The 20,795-nt window shown below is 44.9% G+C and overlaps 1 protein-coding gene across 2 annotated transcripts in view; it reads right to left on the bottom strand.

The window, feature by feature from the left end:
• The window catches only part of LOC137647280 (UPF0449 protein C19orf25 homolog), a 40,516-nt gene extending 23,401 nt beyond the window's left edge, over window positions 1-17,115 (bottom strand). Inside the window, exons 1-2 of one of the 2 annotated variants that reach the window (XM_068380677.1) lie at window positions 16,964-17,115; window positions 1,174-1,318 (exon numbers count right to left, since the gene is read on the bottom strand). In XM_068380677.1, coding sequence (XP_068236778.1) covers window positions 1,174-1,303 — 130 coding nt within the window. In that variant the 5' untranslated portion in view covers window positions 1,304-1,318; window positions 16,964-17,115. Of the gene's footprint in view, window positions 1-1,173; window positions 1,319-16,011; window positions 16,144-16,963 lie in introns of those variants that run through there. The other variant, XM_068380676.1, reaches the window with a different exon arrangement.
• Between the last annotated feature and the right edge of the window lie 3,680 nt (window positions 17,116-20,795).

The raw sequence follows: 20,795 nt of genomic DNA, 5'->3' as shown, positions 1-20,795 counted from the left end.
GTCAGCAGAGAGACTCCCCTACAGCGGAAGTCAGCGCTGCCTCTCTGGGGGAAGCAACGGAGACATCGAAACCGGAAGGTTGTCCCAGGGTCAAAGGGCCTTCACTCATAATCGACTGGCCTTCGGAGGAGCCCGATCGAGCAGAGTAAAAATGCCAGGAATGAGCCAATGGAGTCAGACGGCGAGGTTTCTTTGCCTTTAAAGATAACCCAAAAAAAGTAGAATTCCTCTTTGCCTTCTTCTTCCGCCACCTACCACATCGCTGCCTAGTAAACAGCATGTGGCTGTTTGAGTACAGTAGATCATGTCGTGGAGGGAATTCTCTCGGAAGCTCCGTCAGGAGTTACACCAGGTCGGGAACCACTCTGCACCATGCCATAACGGAGCTATGAGAGACACAGAGAGACTGTCGTATGCTCTTGTCTTGTTGAGTACTCTTCTCATCAGACAGAAAGGGAGAAAGGCGTAGACGTCGATCTTGTCCCACCATTGTTGGAGTGTATAAAGATACTGCAACAGCGCCCTTCTATGCCAGGACAAACCCGCATAATCAATCCTCATGTCAAGCACATCTGAAAAGAGAAAGGAAAAGTTTTAAGTTTTAGGCCTGTTGTTTATTGTCTATTTTGCAGAAGATAACAGTTATCATTCTCTTCCAAGCCAAAATGAAAAGTGACGTATTGTTACTGGTACGAGTGTGAGCGGGTGGCAGGTCTACCCCCAGCTAACTAGCGCTGGGTAGTTACACTTGATTTAAAAGTCTTACAGCTAGTTTCAACTATTGATGAAATAGATCTCCCCTAAATAGTTTTCTATATACAGTAGTGCTGGAACAAAGCCAGTTTATCTAAAGGGTTGACGGGAGAGAGAGAGACGGCATGTCCGAACTCTACCCAGCCAAAAGCAAAAGTGACGCCATACCACCAGTCTGTGCGTGAGCAGGGTAGCTGGTCTAACTCCCGCTAACTACCGCCAGGCTGTTATACCTCGCTAAAAAGTTCATGATAGTTTCAGTTTTTGCCAAAGTATATCCATAGTATAGAGAAAAAGGGTTTGTATGGTGTGCTGGAGCAAAGAGTAATAGCCTAAAGAAACTGAAACCACTTATGTATGAACTATTTAAGGATTAAACTGATAAATGGAAAAATGCAAAGCAGCAGTAAAAATCCTCACCTGCACTGGAAGAAGTGAGAGTGAAAATTATATCAGCATTTGTTGCTGCTTTTAAATCTTCTTCCATCTCCTCCCAGGTTGGGGGGTCTGGACGAGCAGGGAAGTCCGGTTTTTTCTTGGATTTAAACATTTTTCACGTATTTGACTGAAAAATACACAAACACTTGAAACATGTAAGCAGCATTTCACTAATAGCTACTTAAACAATAGATGTTACATATTCATGATCACTATGTCTACTGTTTCACAAATGATAAGTCCATTAACTGTTCTTTAGGTATGTTTTTACTGAAATTTTAGAGAAAAAAATACTGCAAAATGATATTTTAATTATAAAATAAATTTTTGAATATACTTACCCGGTGAATATATAATAGCTGCTGCTCAGCGGCTCGACAGAAAACACACTCAAAAACTCGCGAGCGATCGCTATGAAGGTTGCGGGTGTGCCCACCAGCGCCAACTATCGGCCAGATACCACTCCTGCATGTAAACAAACCCTTCAATTCTTCTCGTCCCGCTGCGTCTCTATTGGGGAGGAAGGGAGGGCCTTTAATTTATATATTCACCGGGTAAGTATATTCAAAAATTTATTTTATAATTAAAATATCATTTTTAAATATTTAACTTAGCCGGTGAATATATAATAGCTGATTCACACCCAAGGCGGTGGGTAGAGACCAGAGTTAATTAAGTTTACAGCGTATATGCTAAGAGTTTTTGACAGTTATCAATATAACAAAACCAAAATATATAGGTACCTGGTAAGGAAGTTGACTTAGACGATTACTCTGCCTTGTAAGTCTGTCTTCCTCACGAAGCCCAGCGATCCTCTTAGGATGCTGAAAGACTCCCAGGAGCTGAAGTATGAAGGGTTGCAACCCATACTAACAGGACCTCATCAAACCCCTAATCTGGGCGCTCTCAAGAAATGACTTTGACCACCCGCCAAATCAACCAGGATGCGAAAGGCTTCTTAGCCTTCCGTACAACCCATAAAAAACAATATTAAAAACATTTCAAGAGACAGATTAAAAAGGATATTGGAATTAGGGAAGTGTAGTGGTAGAACCCTCACCCACTACTGCACTCGCTGCAACGAATGGACCCAGTGTGTAGCAGTCCTCGTAAAGAGTCTGGACATCTTTCAAGTAAAATGACGCGAATACTGACTTGCTTCTCCAAAAAGTCGCGTCCATGATACTTTGCAGAGATCTATTTTGCTTGAAGGCCACGGAGGTTGCTATAGCTCTAATTTCGTGCGTCTTAACCTTAAGCAAAGATTGGTCTTCCTCATTCAAGTGGGAATGAGCTTCTCGTATTAAAAATCTGATAAAATATGACAAAGCATTCTTTGGCATAGGTAAGGATGGTTTCTTAACCGAACACCATAACGCTTCAGATTTACCTCGTAATGTCTTAGTACGAGCTAAATAGAACTTAAGAGCTCTAACGGGACATAACACTCTTTCCAGTTCGTTGCCTACGATCTCTGATAAGCAAGGAATATCAAAAGATTTAGGCCAAGGACGAGAAGGCAGTTCATTTTTGGCCAGGAAACCAAATTGAAGAGAACAAGTGGCTTTTTCTGTAGAAAAGCCGATGTTCTTACTGAAGGCATGAAGTTCACTGACTCTTTTAGCCGAGGCCAAGCACACCAGGAAAAGAGTCTTAAGAGTGAGATCCTTCAGGGAGGCTGAATGTAATGGCTCAAACCTATCTGACATGAGGAACCTTAGGACCACGTCTAAGTTCCATCCAGGAGTAGCCAAACGACGTTCCTTAGAGGTTTCAAAAGACTTAAGGAGATCTTGTAGATCTTTATTGTTGGAAAGATCTAAGCCTCTATGCCGGAAGACCGAAGCCAACATGCTCCTGTAGCCCTTGATCGTGGTAGCTGAAAGGGAGCGAACATTTCTCAGGTGTAAGAGAAAATCAGCGATTTGGGCTACAGAGGTACTGGACGAGGATACAGATGCTGACTTGCACCAGTCTCGGAAGACTTCCCACTTCGACTGGTATACTCTAATGGTAGAAGCTCTCCTCGCTCTTGCAATCGCACTGGCTGCCTCCTTCGAAAAGCCTCGAGCTCTAGAGAGTCTTTCGATAGTCTGAAGGCAGTCAGACGAAGAGCGGGGAGGCTTAGGTGTACATTCTTTACGTGGGGCTGACGTAACAGATCTACTCTTAGAGGAAGACTTCTTGGAAAGTCTACCAGCCATCGAAGTACCTCGGTGAACCATTCTCTCGCGGGCCAGAGGGGAGCAACCAACGTCAACCTTGTCCCTTCGTGAGAGGCGAACTTCTGCAGTACCTTGTTGACAATCTTGAATGGTGGGAATGCATATAGGTCCAGATGAGACCAATCTAGAAGAAATGCGTCTATGTGTATTGCTGCTGGGTCTGGGACTGGAGAGCAATAGACTGGAAGTCTCTTGGTCATCGAGGTTGCAAAGAGGTCTATGGTGGGTTGACCCCAAGTCGCCCAAAGACTCTTGCACACGTCCTTGTGGAGGGTCCATTCCGTAGGAATTACCTGACCCCTCCGACTGAGGCAGTCTGCTAAGACGTTCAAGTCGCCCTGGATAAACCTCGTTAACAGGGAGATGCCTCGATCTCTTGACCAAATGAGCAGGTCCCTTGCGATCTCGTACAGCGTCAGGGAGTGGGTGCCTCCTTGCTTGGAAATGTATGCCAAGGCTGTGGTATTGTCGGAGTTGATCTCTACCACTTTGTTTCGAAGGAGACTCTCGAAGTTCATCAAGGCCAGGTGGACTGCCAAAAGCTCCTTGCCGTTGATGTGCATGCTCCTCTAACTTGAGGTCCACAGACCTGAGCATTCCCGACCGTCCAGGGTCGCACCCCAACCCAAATCCGACGCGTCTGAGAATAGTACGTGGTTTGGGTTCTGAACTGCTAGGGAAAATCCCTCTCTCAGACTGATATTGTCGTTCCACCAATTCAGGCATGCCTTTACTGGTTCGGAGATCGGGATTGAGACCGTCTCTAACGTCTTGTCCTTTTTCCAGTGAAAAGCTAGATGGAACTGGAGAGGTCGAAGGTGTAGCCTTCCTAGCGAGACAAACTGCTCCAGGGATGATAGAGTTCCTACTAGACTCATCCAATTCCTGACTGAGCATCGTTCTCTCTTCAACATCAGTTGGATTTTGAGCAGGGCTTGCTCTATTCGGGGGGCAGACGGAAAAGCCCGAAAAACTGGACTGCGAATCTCCATCCCTAAATACAGTATAGTTTGGGATGGAATCAGCTGGGACTTTTCTAGGTTGACCAAAAGTCCCAATTCCTTGGTCAGATCCAATGTCCAATGAAGATCCTGCAGACAGCGATGACTGGACGAGGCTCTGAGAAGCCAGTCGTCCAAGTACAGGGAGGCTCGGATTCCCGATAAATGGAGGAATTTTGCTACATTCCTCATAAGCCTCGTAAACACGAGAGGAGCAGGACTTAGGCCAAAGCACAGGGCCCGAAACTGGTATACCACATTGTTGAAAACAAACCTCAGAAAAGGTTGGGAATCTGGGTGTATGGGGATGTGGAAGTATGCGTCTCTTAGATCGAGAGAGACCATCCAGTCTCCCTTTCTGACCGCTGCTAAGACTGATTTCGTGGTCTCCATGGTGAACTTTGTCTTCGTAACAAAGACGTTGAGTGCACTGACGTCTAGCACCGGTCTCCAACCTCCTTTCTTCTTTGGTACTAGGAAGAGACGGTTGTAAAACCCCGGTGATTGAAGGTCCGAGACTTTCACCACCGCTCCCTTCTCTAGCAAAAGAGACACTTCTAGGTTCAGGGCTTGTCTCTTTGACTCCTCTCGGTACCTGGGAGAGAGGTCGATGGGGGAAGTCGCTAGAGGAGGTTTGCGTACAAATGGAATTTTGTACCCCTCTCTGAGCAACCTCACAGATTGTTGGTCTGCGCCCCTCTTCTCCCAGGCTTGCCAGAAGTTCTTCAGTCTGGCTCCTACTGCTGTCTGAGGCTGCGGGCAGTCAGACTCTGCCACGTGAGGACTTGGCTCCTCTCTTCTTTCCTCTCTTTCCCTCGGCACGAGTACTTCCCCTGCTGGGAGCTCTGCCACGAAAGGGCGGAATAAATCTGGACGCCGGAGTGTCTATCCTAGGTCTTGCAGAAAAGGATGTCGAAGGAGTCCCTTTGCGAGCAGAGGAGGCAACCAAGTCATGGGTGTCCTTCTGCACGAGTGAAGAAGCTATGTCCTTAACCAATTGTTGCAGGAACAAAAACTTTGATAAGGGAGCAAAGAGCAGTTCAGATCTCTGACAGGGAGTAACTCCTGCCGACAGAAAAGAGCAAAGGGACTCTCGCTTCTTTAGGACTCCCGACGTAAAAGAGGAGGAGAGCTCATTGGAACCATCGCGGATGGCTTTATCCATACAGGACATAATCAGTAAGGATACATCTCTATCAGCCGATGAGATTTTCCTACTTAAGGCTCCCAAACACCAGTCAAGGAAGTTGAAAACTTCAAAGGCTCTGTAAATGCCTTTCAGCAGATGGTCAAGGTCCGAGGAGGACCAACTAATCTTCGAGCGTCTCATGGCTAGGCGGCGGGGAGAGTCTACAAGGCTTGAGAAGTCGCCCTGGGCAGAGGCAGGGACTCCCAAGCCGAGAACTTCTCCCGTGGCATACCAGACGCTCGATCTAGACGAGAGTTTAGACGGAGGGAAGGCAAAGGCCGTCTTCCCCAAACTCCTCTTGGTTTCCAACCAGTCGCCTAAAAGCCGTAAAGCTCTCTTGGAAGAGCGAGAGAGCACAAGTTTTGTAAAGGCTGGCATGTTAGCAGGTACGCCTAAAACAAACTCAGACGGCGGCGAACGAGGAGCAACAGCGACGAAGTGATCGGGAAACAACTCCTTAAAAATTAACATGACTTTCTTAAAGTCCATTGATGGAGGAACTGTTCTGGGTTCGTCTACATCCGAAGGATGATCATCATGCTGAGGGACAGCAACGTCCTCATCTGAAGGATCCTCCTCTGATAACTGCTGTGAAACAAGCAAAGGGGGTGGCAATGCTTGACACGCAGCGTCCACACTCACTGGTGCATTAGTAGCGGACCAGGACGCAACGTCATGTAACTGCTTAACAGTTTGTGAACTGTCAACAACAACAGGTGCGTGAGGACGCTCGGCGTCCACTCGAGACTGTTTTGACTGCCTAGTCTGAGCAGTCAAAACAACTCTAGACTGCGGTGGTTGACGCTCAGCGTCAAAACAAGACAACTCCGATGGTTGGCGAACGTCCTGAACGTCAACAGGAGCATTAGCAAGTGGCCTAACGTCCAAATGCGGCTGAAAATCAACACGAGACCGCATAGAGTGAGGCTCTACATATCGTGACTGACGTGACTTAGCTACGCCAACGTCAACAGGACGCACAAAGGTTCGTTTGGGTGGCTGAAGGCCAGGATCTCGATGAGATAAACGGCTAGGCTCAACGTGAACCTTATCGGCAGAATAGTCTTCCATAAGGGAGGCGAGCTTAGTCTGCATGTCCTGCAGTATAACCCATTTAGGGTCCACGGGAATGGGTGCGGTAAACGACGGGGTTAACGTCTGAGACGGCACAACCTTGCCTACACCAAGACTTTCTGAGCCTGTGTAACGTTGCTGCTTAGGCGGCGAGCAGTCATCCGATGACTGCAACGGGTCAGAACTGTCCCAATGACTACATCCAGGACGCTGGACCTGTCCTGAAGGGACCGACTTTCGCTTAAGGGGCCTAGAAACCTTGCTCCACGGTTTCTTATGCGAAAAGCCTTCGGAAGACGAGGAGAAAATGGGCTCTCTCGTCTTATGGTAGGGGCGATCTTGGTGAGATACGCCTGATACCATAGAGGGAACGTCTGTTCGCTGATCAAGGCCTCTCGAACCCATAAGTCGTACGACATTACTTCTCCCCTGGGCTTGGGAGCTTGCAAGAGGTCTCGGACTAGGTGAACGACAGGCACGAACAGACGAACCCTCGGTCGCAACACTGTTCACAACACTTTGCGCACTAATCACTTTCCCACTATTTTCCGCTGTGGCACTCTGACACTTAAGCTCTTTAACGTCAGCCATGAGTTGATTACGATCAGTTGCTAACGCTTCAACTCTTTCCCCCAAGGCATGAATAGCACGTAACATGTCTTGCATAGATGGTTCCTGAGTGCCAGAAGGGGGGTTAGGTACAACCACTACAGGGGAAGGATTAGGTTCAGGGGCATGTGGAGAGGAAAAATCTACTGACCTAGAGGAACTCCTCCTTACCCTATCTCTCTCTAGCCTACGTGCATACTTATCGTATTCGAGCCAATCGAATTCCTAAAGGCCCACGCATTCCTCACACCGATCTCCCAATTGACAGATTTTACCCCGACAATTGGAACACACAGTATGTGGGTCGAGAGATACCTTTGGAAGACGCCTATTACAGTCCCTAGCATTACACTTACGAAATCTAGGTACTTGTGAAGGGTCAGCCATTTTGAATTAGTCAAAGAAAGTCCAAAAAAACAATCCAAGTCATCAACAATTAAATCTGTCCAATAAAGAGTTCAAGAGTTTAAGTTGAGGAAAAATACCTGCACTGCGAAAGCTCAAACCAAAATGAAGTACTTCACCAAATATGTTGAGAAAACTCCAGGTTATACAGCGAGTATTGATACGTCTTGTCGTCAAGGTCGACAGAGAAGAATTGAAGGGTTTGTTTACATGCAGGAGTGGTATCTGGCCGATAGTTGGCGCTGGTGGGCACACCCGCAACCTTCATAGCGATCGCTCGCGAGTTTTTGAGTGTGTTTTCTGTCGAGCCGCTGAGCAGCAGCTATTATATATTCACCGGCTAAGTTAAATATTTAAAATTAAATAATATGACAAATTTGGAAGAAATATGACAAATTCATAGATAATTTGTATTTTTCCTAACTATACAAACATTAGCTATTTATTATGGGTTATACTTTCGGCGGAGCTGAAATGACGAGCCATTAAAATTCTAGCGAGGGTTAACTACCCACACCGCTAGTTAGCAGGGGTAGGGGGGGGGGGGTAGCTTGCTACCACTCCCATTCACACACCTGTGATTTAGTCACTTTGCTTAGAGGTAGGACTTCAAAGGGGATAGGGATGGTGGGCAAGTTTGTATAAATAGCTAAGGTTTGTATAGTTAGGAAAAATACAAATTATCTACAAATTTCTCATTTGTTCCGTAACTGGAATACAAACCATGCTATTTATTAGGGGTGACTCACCCATTAGGAAGGGTGGACGTCCCTGCCAATCTGGCTTTTGGCTTTGCCCAGGGACACCTTATCTGAGTATGTTAGTACTCAAAAATAAGGAGTCCGCGGCCTACGCAAGCTGAGTGTTGAGACGTGCAGAAGTGTGACTGTCTAGGTAAAATTATTCCTAGTCTATGTAGGAAAAACCTGACGAAACCAAGACTTCCTAATACCACCTTGCCAGGGTATGGGTATTAGCTTAATACTAGGTACACAGGGGAGCATGGTTTACCTGCAATGGTTTGAGGTCAGCTTATGCAGAGAAACCAGGATGCTGCTTTCCCCACGAGTGGGTAGGATGAAGAAAAGTATAAGAGCCAGTCAAATCTTTTCATTCACGCAGACTAAAACCAGGTAACAGTGTCCTCAACCTTCTGCTACTTGTCTAATAAGGAGCTTGAAGTATACAACCAGCTGTTGTGCAGCCACCACCGGACCGATAGAGATCGTATCGAGTTCCTGTGGGTCACGTCTTGCAGGAGAAAAGTTGTGAAAGTCACATGGAGCATTCACATCCTTTCTTGTAAAACCTGCGTCACAGAGTAATCTGCTAAGAAGGACCAGGGTCATAGTTATGCCCCTGACACTGTGAGTCGTCATGTCGAGATGATGTTTCAGTGATCCTCCTCTAGTCTCTCCCAGCGCTGACAAGAGGAGGGACCTGGGCAGGCTGTTGCCATTTTCTTTAGGTAAAGTCTCATACCTTACCCTGGGTACAGTAACAGATGATCTGGATCGTCCGTTACCTAGTTGAGACTTGTGTAAGATCCGTCACATCTGGGGACTGTGTCTGGCGACATACTCAGGGACGAAACTGAACATTGTCTTTCGCCCTTCTCAATAATGGTCGATGTCGAAAGAGAGACCGTGAAGTTCCTTGACTCGTATGGTTGCTGTCCGAGTGTGTAGGAACATTGTGTTCTTAAATCAGGAGAAAATTTGTTGCCTGGTGAAGTGGAACATAAGGAGGTCCCTTTAGGGATCGGAGATTTGAACCATGTTCTGAGAGGAAGGTCTCAATTCCGACTGGGGAAAAGCAAGTTGTAAGTCCGTATGCGTTAGGAAAAGTCTATCGATGAGAGGGTGTCCCTTTCTTTCAGTTTGAAGGTGAAGGATCAAGGTTGAGTGATCATCTTTACCTGTCGGAACTGAATAGGGGGGCTTTTCCTCTTGTATATACTCGAGGATTCCGCTTTTGCTGGAATCGAGGTATCCAGTGGAGAGACACTTTCACATGACACCAGCCACACAAGACGCGATACTGCCTGGTAGACTGAGGCTGAGGAATTCCTCAGATATCTAGACAACCTTTTTGCAAAGAGGTATTGGGTAGTCTTCAGGCGTACAATCATAGCAAAGCTATAGCTTGTGGTAGGTGTTGAAGTGGGTTGTCTGTTATGTGGAGAGGGTTCTCTTGGAGACTCTATCAGGAGCTGCAAAAGGTTTGGAGACCGTTCTGCATAATGCCATAGCGGAGCTAGGAGAGTCCTTGAGAGGTTGACCGATGTTCTAGCCTTGTTGAGTGCCCTTATCCAGATAAAACAGGGACGAGACGTAAACGTCATTGTTGTACCCACCGTTGTTGCCAGAGAGCCTTGGGGTCTAGGGCTGGTGAGTAACGGTAGCCTGAGATTCAGGAGCGTTGCGAACAGACCCCCTAGTTGGAGGAACTCGTAAAGTCGGGACTTTGTTGGCTACATGGCGATCCAAAGTCCATTCGGTATACCTTATCTGAGATGCTGTGCACAGATTGTCGGCAAGCCCGTTCTTCCAGTCTGGAATGAATCGGGCTGATAGTGGTACCGAACGGACTTTGGTCCATCTTAGTGTTTATACTATTAGATGGGAAGAGGCTACAAGCAAGTTCCTTCTTGCTTGTTGATGTGAGTCTCTATGTGGTGTGTGGTGTGTCGTCCATCACATCACGGAGGTGTCTGTTAAGAACCGATGAGTCTGCTGAAGGACCGGAAAGTTGGCCTTCATCTCTTAAGAGATTTAAGTGAAGGTACCTTCGGGCTCTGTCCAGAGGGCTGAGGACGTGTGGTGCAGCACTATGGTCCCTCCTTTCTTCTTTTTTCTGACTTAAGTCTCTTGGAATGGAAGTCGTTCTCATTTCGAGAAGGTTTTGTGGAGATTGGTGTCTAGAATCATTCCCAGATACACCAGTTTCCTGGGAGGGAAGTAGGGAAGACTTCCGTAGGTTTACTCTGATCACTGGATCTTGGTAAAAAAAAAAAAAACTTCAGAAGTTCCAGTGTTAATGCCAGGTTGCCACTGAGTCTGCTAAGGTCAGTCAGTCGTCCTGAGAGAGAGGAGACAGAAGACCGAAGCACAGTGCCTTGAACTGATGTTTCCTGTTTGTCTAGACAGAATCTTCCAACCTTCCTAGATGGATGGTTTGGGCCTGGGAGTAAGTGTCCTTTAGGTCCAGTGTGCAAATGAAGACCTGAGGTCTTAGCCCTTGTTCGAACTCCAACATGGTGTGGACATCGACCCAAAGGGACAGCTCCTTGCTGATCCTTTTGCATGGAAGATTGTCGATGCTGGAGTCTTGACTCGTGTCGTAAAGGATCAGGCGCGATACCCAGTGTAAGAATTCTTCTCTAAAAGAGAATTTCTTTAACTAACAGAAGGAAGGCAACGCTTAGCCTTACCATGCGCCCTGATGGGATTGATGCTATTCTTTAGAATAGAATCAATCTGGCGAATGTTAATCAATGGTTAACCGTTGGGTATCGTGGTTACTGTGCAGTTGGAGAGTGCTCGCAAGTACAGTAGTTCCCTGTCGGCAAGCCGTTGATGAGGGTTGTCGAACGTTTGCCGATCACTTTAGTGTGATGGCGAACGGCCAGTAGCGAGAAGTATGTTGTATACCTTCTGATCTAGGAACTACAGGAAGTGGTTGACAAATAAGTTCGAGTCACGAACTGCTGGCAAATTGCCGATGACCAATGAATCGGTGGTCTGTGAGCCGATGGTGAGTTCGAGATCAGCAAGCTGATTATGGTCCCCCCTGGTTGGTCAGAGATGAGCAAGCTGAAGATGGGCAGGTCAAAGATCAGCGAGCTGAGTTCAATGATCGAAGAAAGATGAGCTGCTCATCGGGGATCTACTGATCAGCAAGCTGATGACTGGTTATTGACTAGCAATCGGTGATTGGAAACGCTAGCAATTGGAGATCGTTAGTCATTGGAGGGACTAGAGGTCAAAGATCAGCATTGAGCTTGCAATTGGCGATCTGGTGATCGGCGACCTAGCGCTCAGTAAACTGTGAACTAGCCATCAGCAAACAGTGATCTAGAGATCAGTCTATTGATGCTTTCCTGTTTGCTGACGGTGGTCTGTCAAGGAAAAAGAAACTTCAGAAGAGACAGGGACCAAGGATTCCCCGTTTTGATTCCCCTTGTAGGATGGAATCTTTGGGATCTTGAATCCTTCTGTGAAGCCTTATTCCTCTTTTCCCGGTGGCAATGTTTATGTTTGCGGGGAGGAATGGGGCAATGGTGACCGGTCCAAAAAGTTTTATTCCTTTTTACTGACAATTGCACGAGTGTGTAGTAGAGTACAGTACTGGAGCGATGGCACACAGGATAATGCTGGTGCTTAATATCTGCCTGGAGAGCAGGCAAGCGCTGGTTCTTAGGCAAGAGCTGGTGCATTGGATCTGCGAGCCTTGACTCTTTGGCAAGAGCTGGCGCATTGGATCCAGGACCGTAACTGCGCAGGAGGGCGCAGGAAAGTGAGGGAGAGCGCTGGCACGCAGTAAGGCACTGTGTAGTTTTGCGCATTCTCCCTAGGATGCGTCGAAGCGTGTGACTGGTTGCGCAAGGGTGGGTGCATTGGCGCGTGAGTGCGAGTACTACGTGGAGACTGTTAGCGAGCTCACGCGCCCGCAAGACTGTTGGCACACGTGCAGGAGACCATCGGCACCCGCGCGCAGAAGAAAGTCGGAGCGCACACGCGCAATACTGTTGGTGCGCGCGCGGGAGACCCTAGGCGCCCGCGCGTGGAACTGTTGCCATGCGCGCGTGCAAGACTATTGGCGCGCGCGCAAGAGCATTGACGCTTGCGTGCTTGGAAAATCATTGGGGCCCGCGCGGGAGACCATCGGCGCCCGCGCGCCGAAGCTCGTCGGCACGCGCGCAAGAGCATTGGCGCTAGTGCGCGTGGAAAATCATCAGCACGCGCGCGGGAGACCATCGGCACCCGCGCGCGGAAGATAGTCGGCGTGGCGAGCAGACAACTGTTGGTGCACGCGGGCGCCAGAGCATTGGCGTTCGCGCGCGTGGAAAATCATCGGCGCGCGCACAGGAGGCCATAGGCACCCAAGCGCGGAAGATCGTCGGTGCGCGCGTGCGGAAAATCATCGGGGCGCGTGCGGAAAATCATCGGGGCACGCACGCAAGACTATTGGCGCGCGCAAGACTGTCAGCGCGCACGCGCGTACAAGACTGTCGGCGCGCGCGTGCGGGAGACCATCGGGGCCCGCGCGCGGAAGATCATCGGCGTGCGCGAGCAGAAGACTGTTGGTGCACGCGCTCGCCAAGGCATTGGCACTCACGCTCATGGAAAATCATCGGCGCGTGGAAAATCATCGGTGTGCACGCGTGAAGCCATAGGCACCCACACGCGGAAGATCGTCAGTGCGCGCGCTCAAGATTATTGGCGCGCGTGCAAGACTATTGGCGCGCGCGCGGGAGACCATCGACACCCGCGTGCGGGAGACCATCGGCACCCGCGCGCGGGAGACCATCGGCACCCGCACGCGGAAGATCATCGGCACTAGCGCACGTAAGACTGTCGGAGAGCTCGCACGCGCTCGCAGAAGACTCGCGCGCGAAGGTAGCGCTAGTCGGTTGGCAGGTCAGCTGGTAGGATGACCAGTGGCAGGACGATCAGGAACTGGGATGTGCCCTTTAGAAAGGGCGAGCATCCACCGATGGGGACCGTAAACAGGTCTGCGTTAGAGTCCAGGACCGAAGTCCAAAGGACTACGTTGCAGCATAAGGTTGCGCTGGTAGATTGGTAGGTCAGCGGGCAGGAACTGAGGTGTGCCCTTTGGGAGGGCGAGCATCCGCCGATGAGGTCCTGGTAGGTTTGCTGTGCTGGAGGTCTGCTTGATCCTTCAAAGAGGTGTCTCTATGAGTGGCCTCTCTCGCGAACGAGAGAGGTGAATACTTCGTAGAAGAGACTTGAAGACACCCGTGATGACGCCCATGAGGGCCGGTGGATCAGCAAGCAGACCATTAACAGTAGTGATCCTCCAAAGAGGAGTCTCTATGAGTGGCCTCTCTCGCGAACGAGAGAGGTGAACACTTCGTAGAAGAGACTAGAAGACGCCCATGATGATGACCCGTGAGGGCCGGTGGATCAGCAAGCTGACCTTAACAATGGCGATCCTCCGAAGAGGAGTCTCTATGAGTGGCCTCTCTCGCGAACGAGAGAGGTGAACACTTCGTAGAAGAGACTTGCTAAGACCGTGCTCCGCCCCTGAAGAAAGAGAAACTCAGCAAGGGGGGAGAGAAGTCTGGGCGAAGGCAGCAACAGCAGTCGGAGACAATGAATTTATTAAGATGTGGGAAGTTCTCCCTCTGAAGGGAGAAACAACTCAATTACACAAGTGCAATGGTAGTTTCATGTCTTATAGATCATAATTTTCAGCATAATTATGCATTTGCGATGATATACAGATTTTTCAGTTTGGTGCAATGTTCTTTTGCTGTGTGAGTGAGAACTTGTGAACTGAACAAAACCTGAGACCAAACATATCTCTTGTAAGAAACTAATTTATTTTTAATTTTAAAATAACAGTAGAATCTCTAAAACTGGGAAAAATGTGGTTTTCCAGTTTTTCATGTGACATATGAATTTGAGATTAATTTCTGTTATTAACGCATGGCTAACCCATTACAATGTCTCTTTGTCTGACAATGATAGGGAAACGCAGTTAGAAACTACTGTACATTTTTAGGGTCATGTTAGTATGAAACGTACGTCTACGACTCTTAGGGGAAAAAAGTCTCCACTCACTCTGGTTGTAGTCTGGCAGCCTGTGTTAAGAGTAGGCTACTACAAGTATATCATTTTTTTCTTTGTTTTAGACCAAAACACCCCAACATAATAATATGTACTCAACCACTAGGATTTCCCCATTTTCATTTGAGATGGGAGTGTTGTAATGTGTTAAAAACAGCACTTGTGAGAAATTAATATAAAGTCCATCACAATCCATGGTATAAAATAAGTAATTTGAAAGTATTTACAGTACATCCAGCAATCCCAATCTGAATGATTAGCTTTCCGAAATCTCTCTATGGCCTTAGGCATAGAAACAAACTCCCATTTTCTATGAGACAGTTAGGTGTCTACTATCAGGCACCCATATGGTAGTGAAATCGCAGAGGTAAATCCTAGCATTAAGTACCCCGACCGGGATGTATGTATAATGACGGCCATACCCTATAACTCCCATATTTTCAACCCTATAGCTAAGAATATAGCAGTTACCTCGCCCATTTGGTAAGTTGGTAAGGACACAAATTGTAGATTAGGTGGGGAAGTTTAGGTCAGGTGGTGTTCTATGCACACAGGAGGTCCTGTACGTCGTTATAAAAGGCTCTCTCTACCTAACCTAACCTAAGTCATAGCCATATTACTTACCAGGAACAATTCATCCCTTGTGACCCACAATAGGCCTAACCTGACAGAGAAAATTTGTCGTAATGTACTTACATTATCCATAATTTTGTGATATTTCAATAATTGAATAAACTACCATTTAAATACATTGAACATCTTTTGACCTATAAGATTTTTTGGGTGTACGTATGATAGCGGCTATCTGTATGTTTGATTACGGGTAACTTAAAATACGCCAGTATAAGGGGGGTCGCAGGGGCCGTTAGCCCTTAAGTTAGGTAAGTAGGTAAGGACACGGCTTGTAGGTTAGGTTAGGGGGTAAGTTTAGGTTAATTGATGTCCACTTTTAATCCACACGGGAGGACCTGGCGGCTGATATACAAAGGTTCCAGAGAGGAAAATAAAATGGGAAGAGTTGAGGAGGAGGATAAAAAATTGGTATTATTGTACTGTATTACAGGGTAATGTAACCTAGGGAAAAAACTACCTTTTTCTATACAAAAAGGTTCCCTGTAATACAGTAAAACTTTACCTCAGAGTTTTCCTTGACAACTGTTTTAAAAAGATATGGGCATGACGAATCCCGCCCTGGTCTAAACTTGAAATTTACTAATGCATGTCGGCTGTTCTGTATTTTAATCCAACGTTCTGCAATATGTTTGTTTGTTTGCTGCTTCTGTATATTGCCTTGGCAGTCTACAATAATAATAATAAGAAGCTTATATCGTTAAAACAGTGTGCAAACCAACGTAGGTCAAGTTAAATTGCTACATCAGATTGCTTGTGGAATACTGTACATTTGCCTCGATAATTGCCAAGGATCTGTTTTTTAAATAGCTTAAAGGAAATATTTTTTTTATCGAGGTTAAGTGCTCTGAGAAAGAATAAAAGTCACTCACCTAATAAAATATTTGTATTCATTCACCAAAGAAGAAAATTGAAAAAACTTTGACACTTGTCAAGTTGGAGTAAACCACTGTTTCATAGCCGACAATGTTGCTCTGTAACGGCGCACCAAAAATTATTTTTTGTACATTATTTCATAGTTTTGTGCATTATCATCTAATCTAATTCCTCTACCATCTCATGGCTTATATTTTCGTTTTCTTGTCTTTTTTGCATTCAGTAAATCATTGTCTCTTTCTTCTTTCCCTTATATTCATATATCATAAGAGTATTGCCTTTGATTTTCTTCCATGATGACTCTTATTTTCATTAAAGATATCTTCAGTTTCTTTATGTATATTTTGACCTGCCATTCACTAATTTTGTTTTCATAGGTATCCAGACACCTCTTGATATTGTCTTCTTATGCAATACTGCGATGTTATAGGGGAAAGCTATGATGATTTTGAATTATCTAAGCTTTTTCTGATAGTGATGTTAATATGATCTTAACATTGTGATAGAATCCTATGTTTTCACTACAATAATAACAAAATTCTTGATTCTCGTTTTCTCCACGAGCTTTGGCTAAAATGCCGGTCTTCATTCTGTATTCCCTATTAAATGTTTACATTTCCACCTAATAGTTCCTCCTCCTCATTAAATGCCTAAACTATTTATAATGTTGTGAGATTACTTCCTATCTCCATAACTTCCTCAAGTGCAGTACGATCTTAACACACTTTAGCCTACCCAAGAAACTTAACATTATATGGTCACATCTTCATAAAAGAAAGAATTTCATATTTATTTAAAGTTCTCATGTCTCCACAGTAGGCTATAACTAGCAATCTCTTTCCACTCAACTTATACTATTTCTAAAATTCATTCTTGAGCTGTATAGACTAAGGACAGATCATTAAACTGTTGAACGATGCCCCAAAGGCTAAATATATACTCATTTACTTCTCAAAGTCCTAGCATATAATGGCTGCTGATGACCCAGCAGGTAGACTTGGGTCCAACTTAACACTCCCATCTCTAGCTCACATTTGCTTGTGGAATTTGTCGAAGAATGAGTTTAGAAATTGCACTGTTCTACTAACACTCCCACAACTGAATGTTTTCTTATCGGAAATCACAACTTGGTATCTTCCCCAGAAAGTAAACAACAATGTTCACTGCGTTGAAGGGTGATTTTTCTGGTCCTATCATACAGTTCCGGTAGGACCTGCTGCTTCCTCCGGTCGCCTTGGATGACTGCGGAGGTAGCAGCAGTAGGGGATTCAGCGTTATGAAGCTTCATCTGTGGTAGATAACGGGGGAGAGTGGGTTGTGGCACCCTAGCAGTACCAGCCGAACACAGTTAAGTCCCTTGTCAGGCTGGGAGGAACATAGAGAGGAAAGCCCCCCCCCCCTTTTTTTTTTGATGTCGGCTACCCGCCACAATTGGAGGAAGTGCCCTGGTATATGTTTGGATCATACATGGAAAGCCTACGCACTACAATATTTGTTTGTCATAAACATTCTGAGATATATAACATACCGTATTCTGCGTTGTCAAATCTACATTGTTGAATCACTTAGAAAACAATTAAGTACAGGTATTCAACATCTTTTTGAAGGCCTAAATATCTTGTCCTTAGGATGCTTAATGGAATCATGTTATTTAGTTTTGGGGCCAAATATCATAAACTACAATAGAAGCACATCTTGGCTCAAATAATTTGAAACCATCTGTAAGGATTCTCGTGTCAACATTTATTGGAGGCACGTGTAGCAATTCTTTAAGATATTTTAGATGTCCGGTTCCAATGACACAAACAAAGACTGACCTGTTGCCTTAGGCTTCTGCAACTCATTTAAAACTATTACCTATTATATTAATGATGACATCATGTATGAAAAGTTTTATGAGCACATCAACCATTTACCGACTACAAAGTCATGGAACCCAACCCTGGGCCACAAAAAAAAAAAAAAAAAAAAAAAAAAGATGTATCGTATGTTTAAATATTTGTTTAAGTATTGTAAGTGTCCTGTTTGCAATCCCAGTTCTACTCTTGAAAACTGTCAACATGGTGACCTTTAAAATAACTTACAGTAAACCTCGCAGCAAAACTTCCTTAAATCGTTGAGTAATTTGATTTTCGATATGACCACATTATGAATAGCTACCAGGTGTGCAACGAACAATCAATGAAAATGGGCATGAAAACTGGAAGATGACGTAGCTAAACAGATCCACCCATTCTTTGGTCCTAATGCCACAAAATTAAACCAAAGTCAATGTGATAACTATATAACAAAGCATATAAATTTGACTGGCATTTGTACACCTTATCCAAGGAAATCTTCACTAACAAAAATAAAGTTAGATTCTTGATAGTTATAAGTGATCTTCTTCCTTTAATCATAAGGCACCTGATGTCAAGGTCATAAGCCTTTTACTCTTCAGGTTTTTCCTGAAATACTCTCAAATAAGATATGGAAAAGGTATGGAAGTCATCTACTTTCATTACTAGTTAGCAACAACAGCCAACCATGATTGACTGGAATGGATTTATGAATTTGGGATATCGGTCAAGGGATGAGGCCTGCAAGGCCATTCAGTGTCCAAATAGAACTGAGGAAAATCCTCCAGTTACATTAAGAAATAAAACATTAAAGAGGTTAAACAGTAAGATGGAAGAAGAATAAAAGAGTTTGGCTTTTCTCCACTCTATGAATATGTCTAATTCTATGTGAAACTTTCATTTCCTATTTTTATCCACGGAAATTTTATTTGACGACCTGGCACTAGAACTACAGTATTACTCAATACGATATCATATTAAAACAGTTATAATGGAATAATTCATGAAATCCAGCCATATGACAGTGTTGCAGCGGCGGGAGGTCACTCAGCATGGTGGTGTAACTAGTGGGAAACTGTGCTGTTCCCCCATGAAGTAAAAGGTAAAAGAGGTTGGACAGCAAACAGTAAGAAATAAACCTGGAATAGAGATAAAGTACTCTAGAAAGTGGGTGCAGTTTAGAGCAGAAAGGCTCCTCAAAAGACCATTATGTAATGCTCCCAGGTCACTGCATGAGGGTCATCAGTAATAGAACAACTTTATATCCAGAAAGTAAATGAGACAAAGTACTGTACTGTACAATGATCTATAAGTGAAAAGAGAGGAAAACCACCAGTTGCACTATAAAGTGGCAGTTAGAGGGAGGGACTGGATAATAAGATCTCTTCAATTTAAGTGGGAAAAGAGGTAGCGAGACTGGACTGGATTTATGAATCTCAGCTACATAGTTTGTAACTGGGAGAGGGGAGGTCATTTAGCACTGATAAGAAACTGGGATTCAGGTCAGCACCGGGTCCAGGGAGGTCATTCAGCACCCACGTGCAACAGGGGGAAAAGACCAAGCTGTAATATGAAGGAAAAATCTAGACTGGACAGAAAGTTGGGAGAAAGGAAGAGGGAACTAAAGCTTGGTATAAGGTTAAAAAATAAATGTAACTAAGGGACAAAAGAACCCTGCAAAGAGCCACAAGTTATGCCTTCAGTGCGCTGCTTGAGTGCATTGACCCTCTTCGGGTGGACAGAAAGCAAGCGGGAATGGAGGTAAAGTAGAAGGCTAAAAAGAGAGTGCAGCTCGGGACACAAAAAAACACTCCAAGTATTGCTTAAAGATTGCTGCGCGAGGTGCACCGACACAAGTACTGCACGTTACCTCTGGATCAAGAAGCTTGAAGGTGATGCAGTTCTGGATCAAAGAGATGCTAAAAAATTCTATTTTGGTAACTATCCCTCCCATGGGGTGACATTACAGAGTACTGTACTTTGTATCCAATACTAAAATCCATGACCAGGAGTAGAAAAAACATACAGTACATAAAAATTTTACATTTTAAGATTGTTAGTAGCTTAGTATGAGCAGTAGTGCCTTTTCACCATTTATTGAACCTTCTTAACTCCTTGGATAATAGTCAAACCCCATTGTTTTTCCTATTTATTACACGTGGCCTCGATCTCATAATGACTTTCTAAATGAAGACTCAAGAATTGTAGAAATTGTAATAAATTAAAAGATTAAATAATGCATTCAGGGGGGGGGGGGGGGCAAGTTGCATTACAAACTAAAAGATGTTAAATGAAAAGTAGAGCAAACAAGTGGAAGGCTACAAAGTGGAAACGGCTAAGGACTGCCTGGGTGTAGTAAAGACCCTCGAATATGCCCTAGCATGAGGTGTTATGATGACAGTTCCTCCCTATGAGAACATACAGGTTGGGGTACAGGTACAATAAAAGTAGCTGAAAAAATCTAAACAGACGACTTAACGATATTTAAAAAGATGAAGGAACATCTGACTCATAGATGAAATTCAAAGATAAATCCAATAAGGTATACTGAAATTTTCTCATGACAAAAGGTAAAAGATTATTAAGCAGTGGAAAAAACAACTAAATCTAGTAATTGATCCAAACCATTTGAACAACATGGATAACATGTACAGAACATATTCAAGCTTTAGCAGACATGCCACTCAGATGTGACATCAAGCTACAATTGTACAAATATCTACTTTATTCCGAGATATTAATGAAAACTTGCTGTAAAGACAAATTAAAGTTTCAAAGAACTGTACCAAAATTTGCGGTTTGTCAATGCGTTCCTCACTGTACTTCATTCTACTGACCGTCTCAATAAGTACAACTTTCCACTGACTTTAATGATTTGAAGTTACAAAATATTTCTTTAGCCATCTCAAACTCTTGAAGTTCTTTCTTAACTTTTTAAGGTT

This window comes from Palaemon carinicauda, chromosome 9, assembly GCF_036898095.1.
Source record: "Palaemon carinicauda isolate YSFRI2023 chromosome 9, ASM3689809v2, whole genome shotgun sequence".
Taxonomy (NCBI): domain Eukaryota; kingdom Metazoa; phylum Arthropoda; class Malacostraca; order Decapoda; family Palaemonidae; genus Palaemon; species Palaemon carinicauda.
Note: the sequence above shows the minus strand (reverse complement) of the source record. Positions and strands in the feature narration are given on the sequence as shown.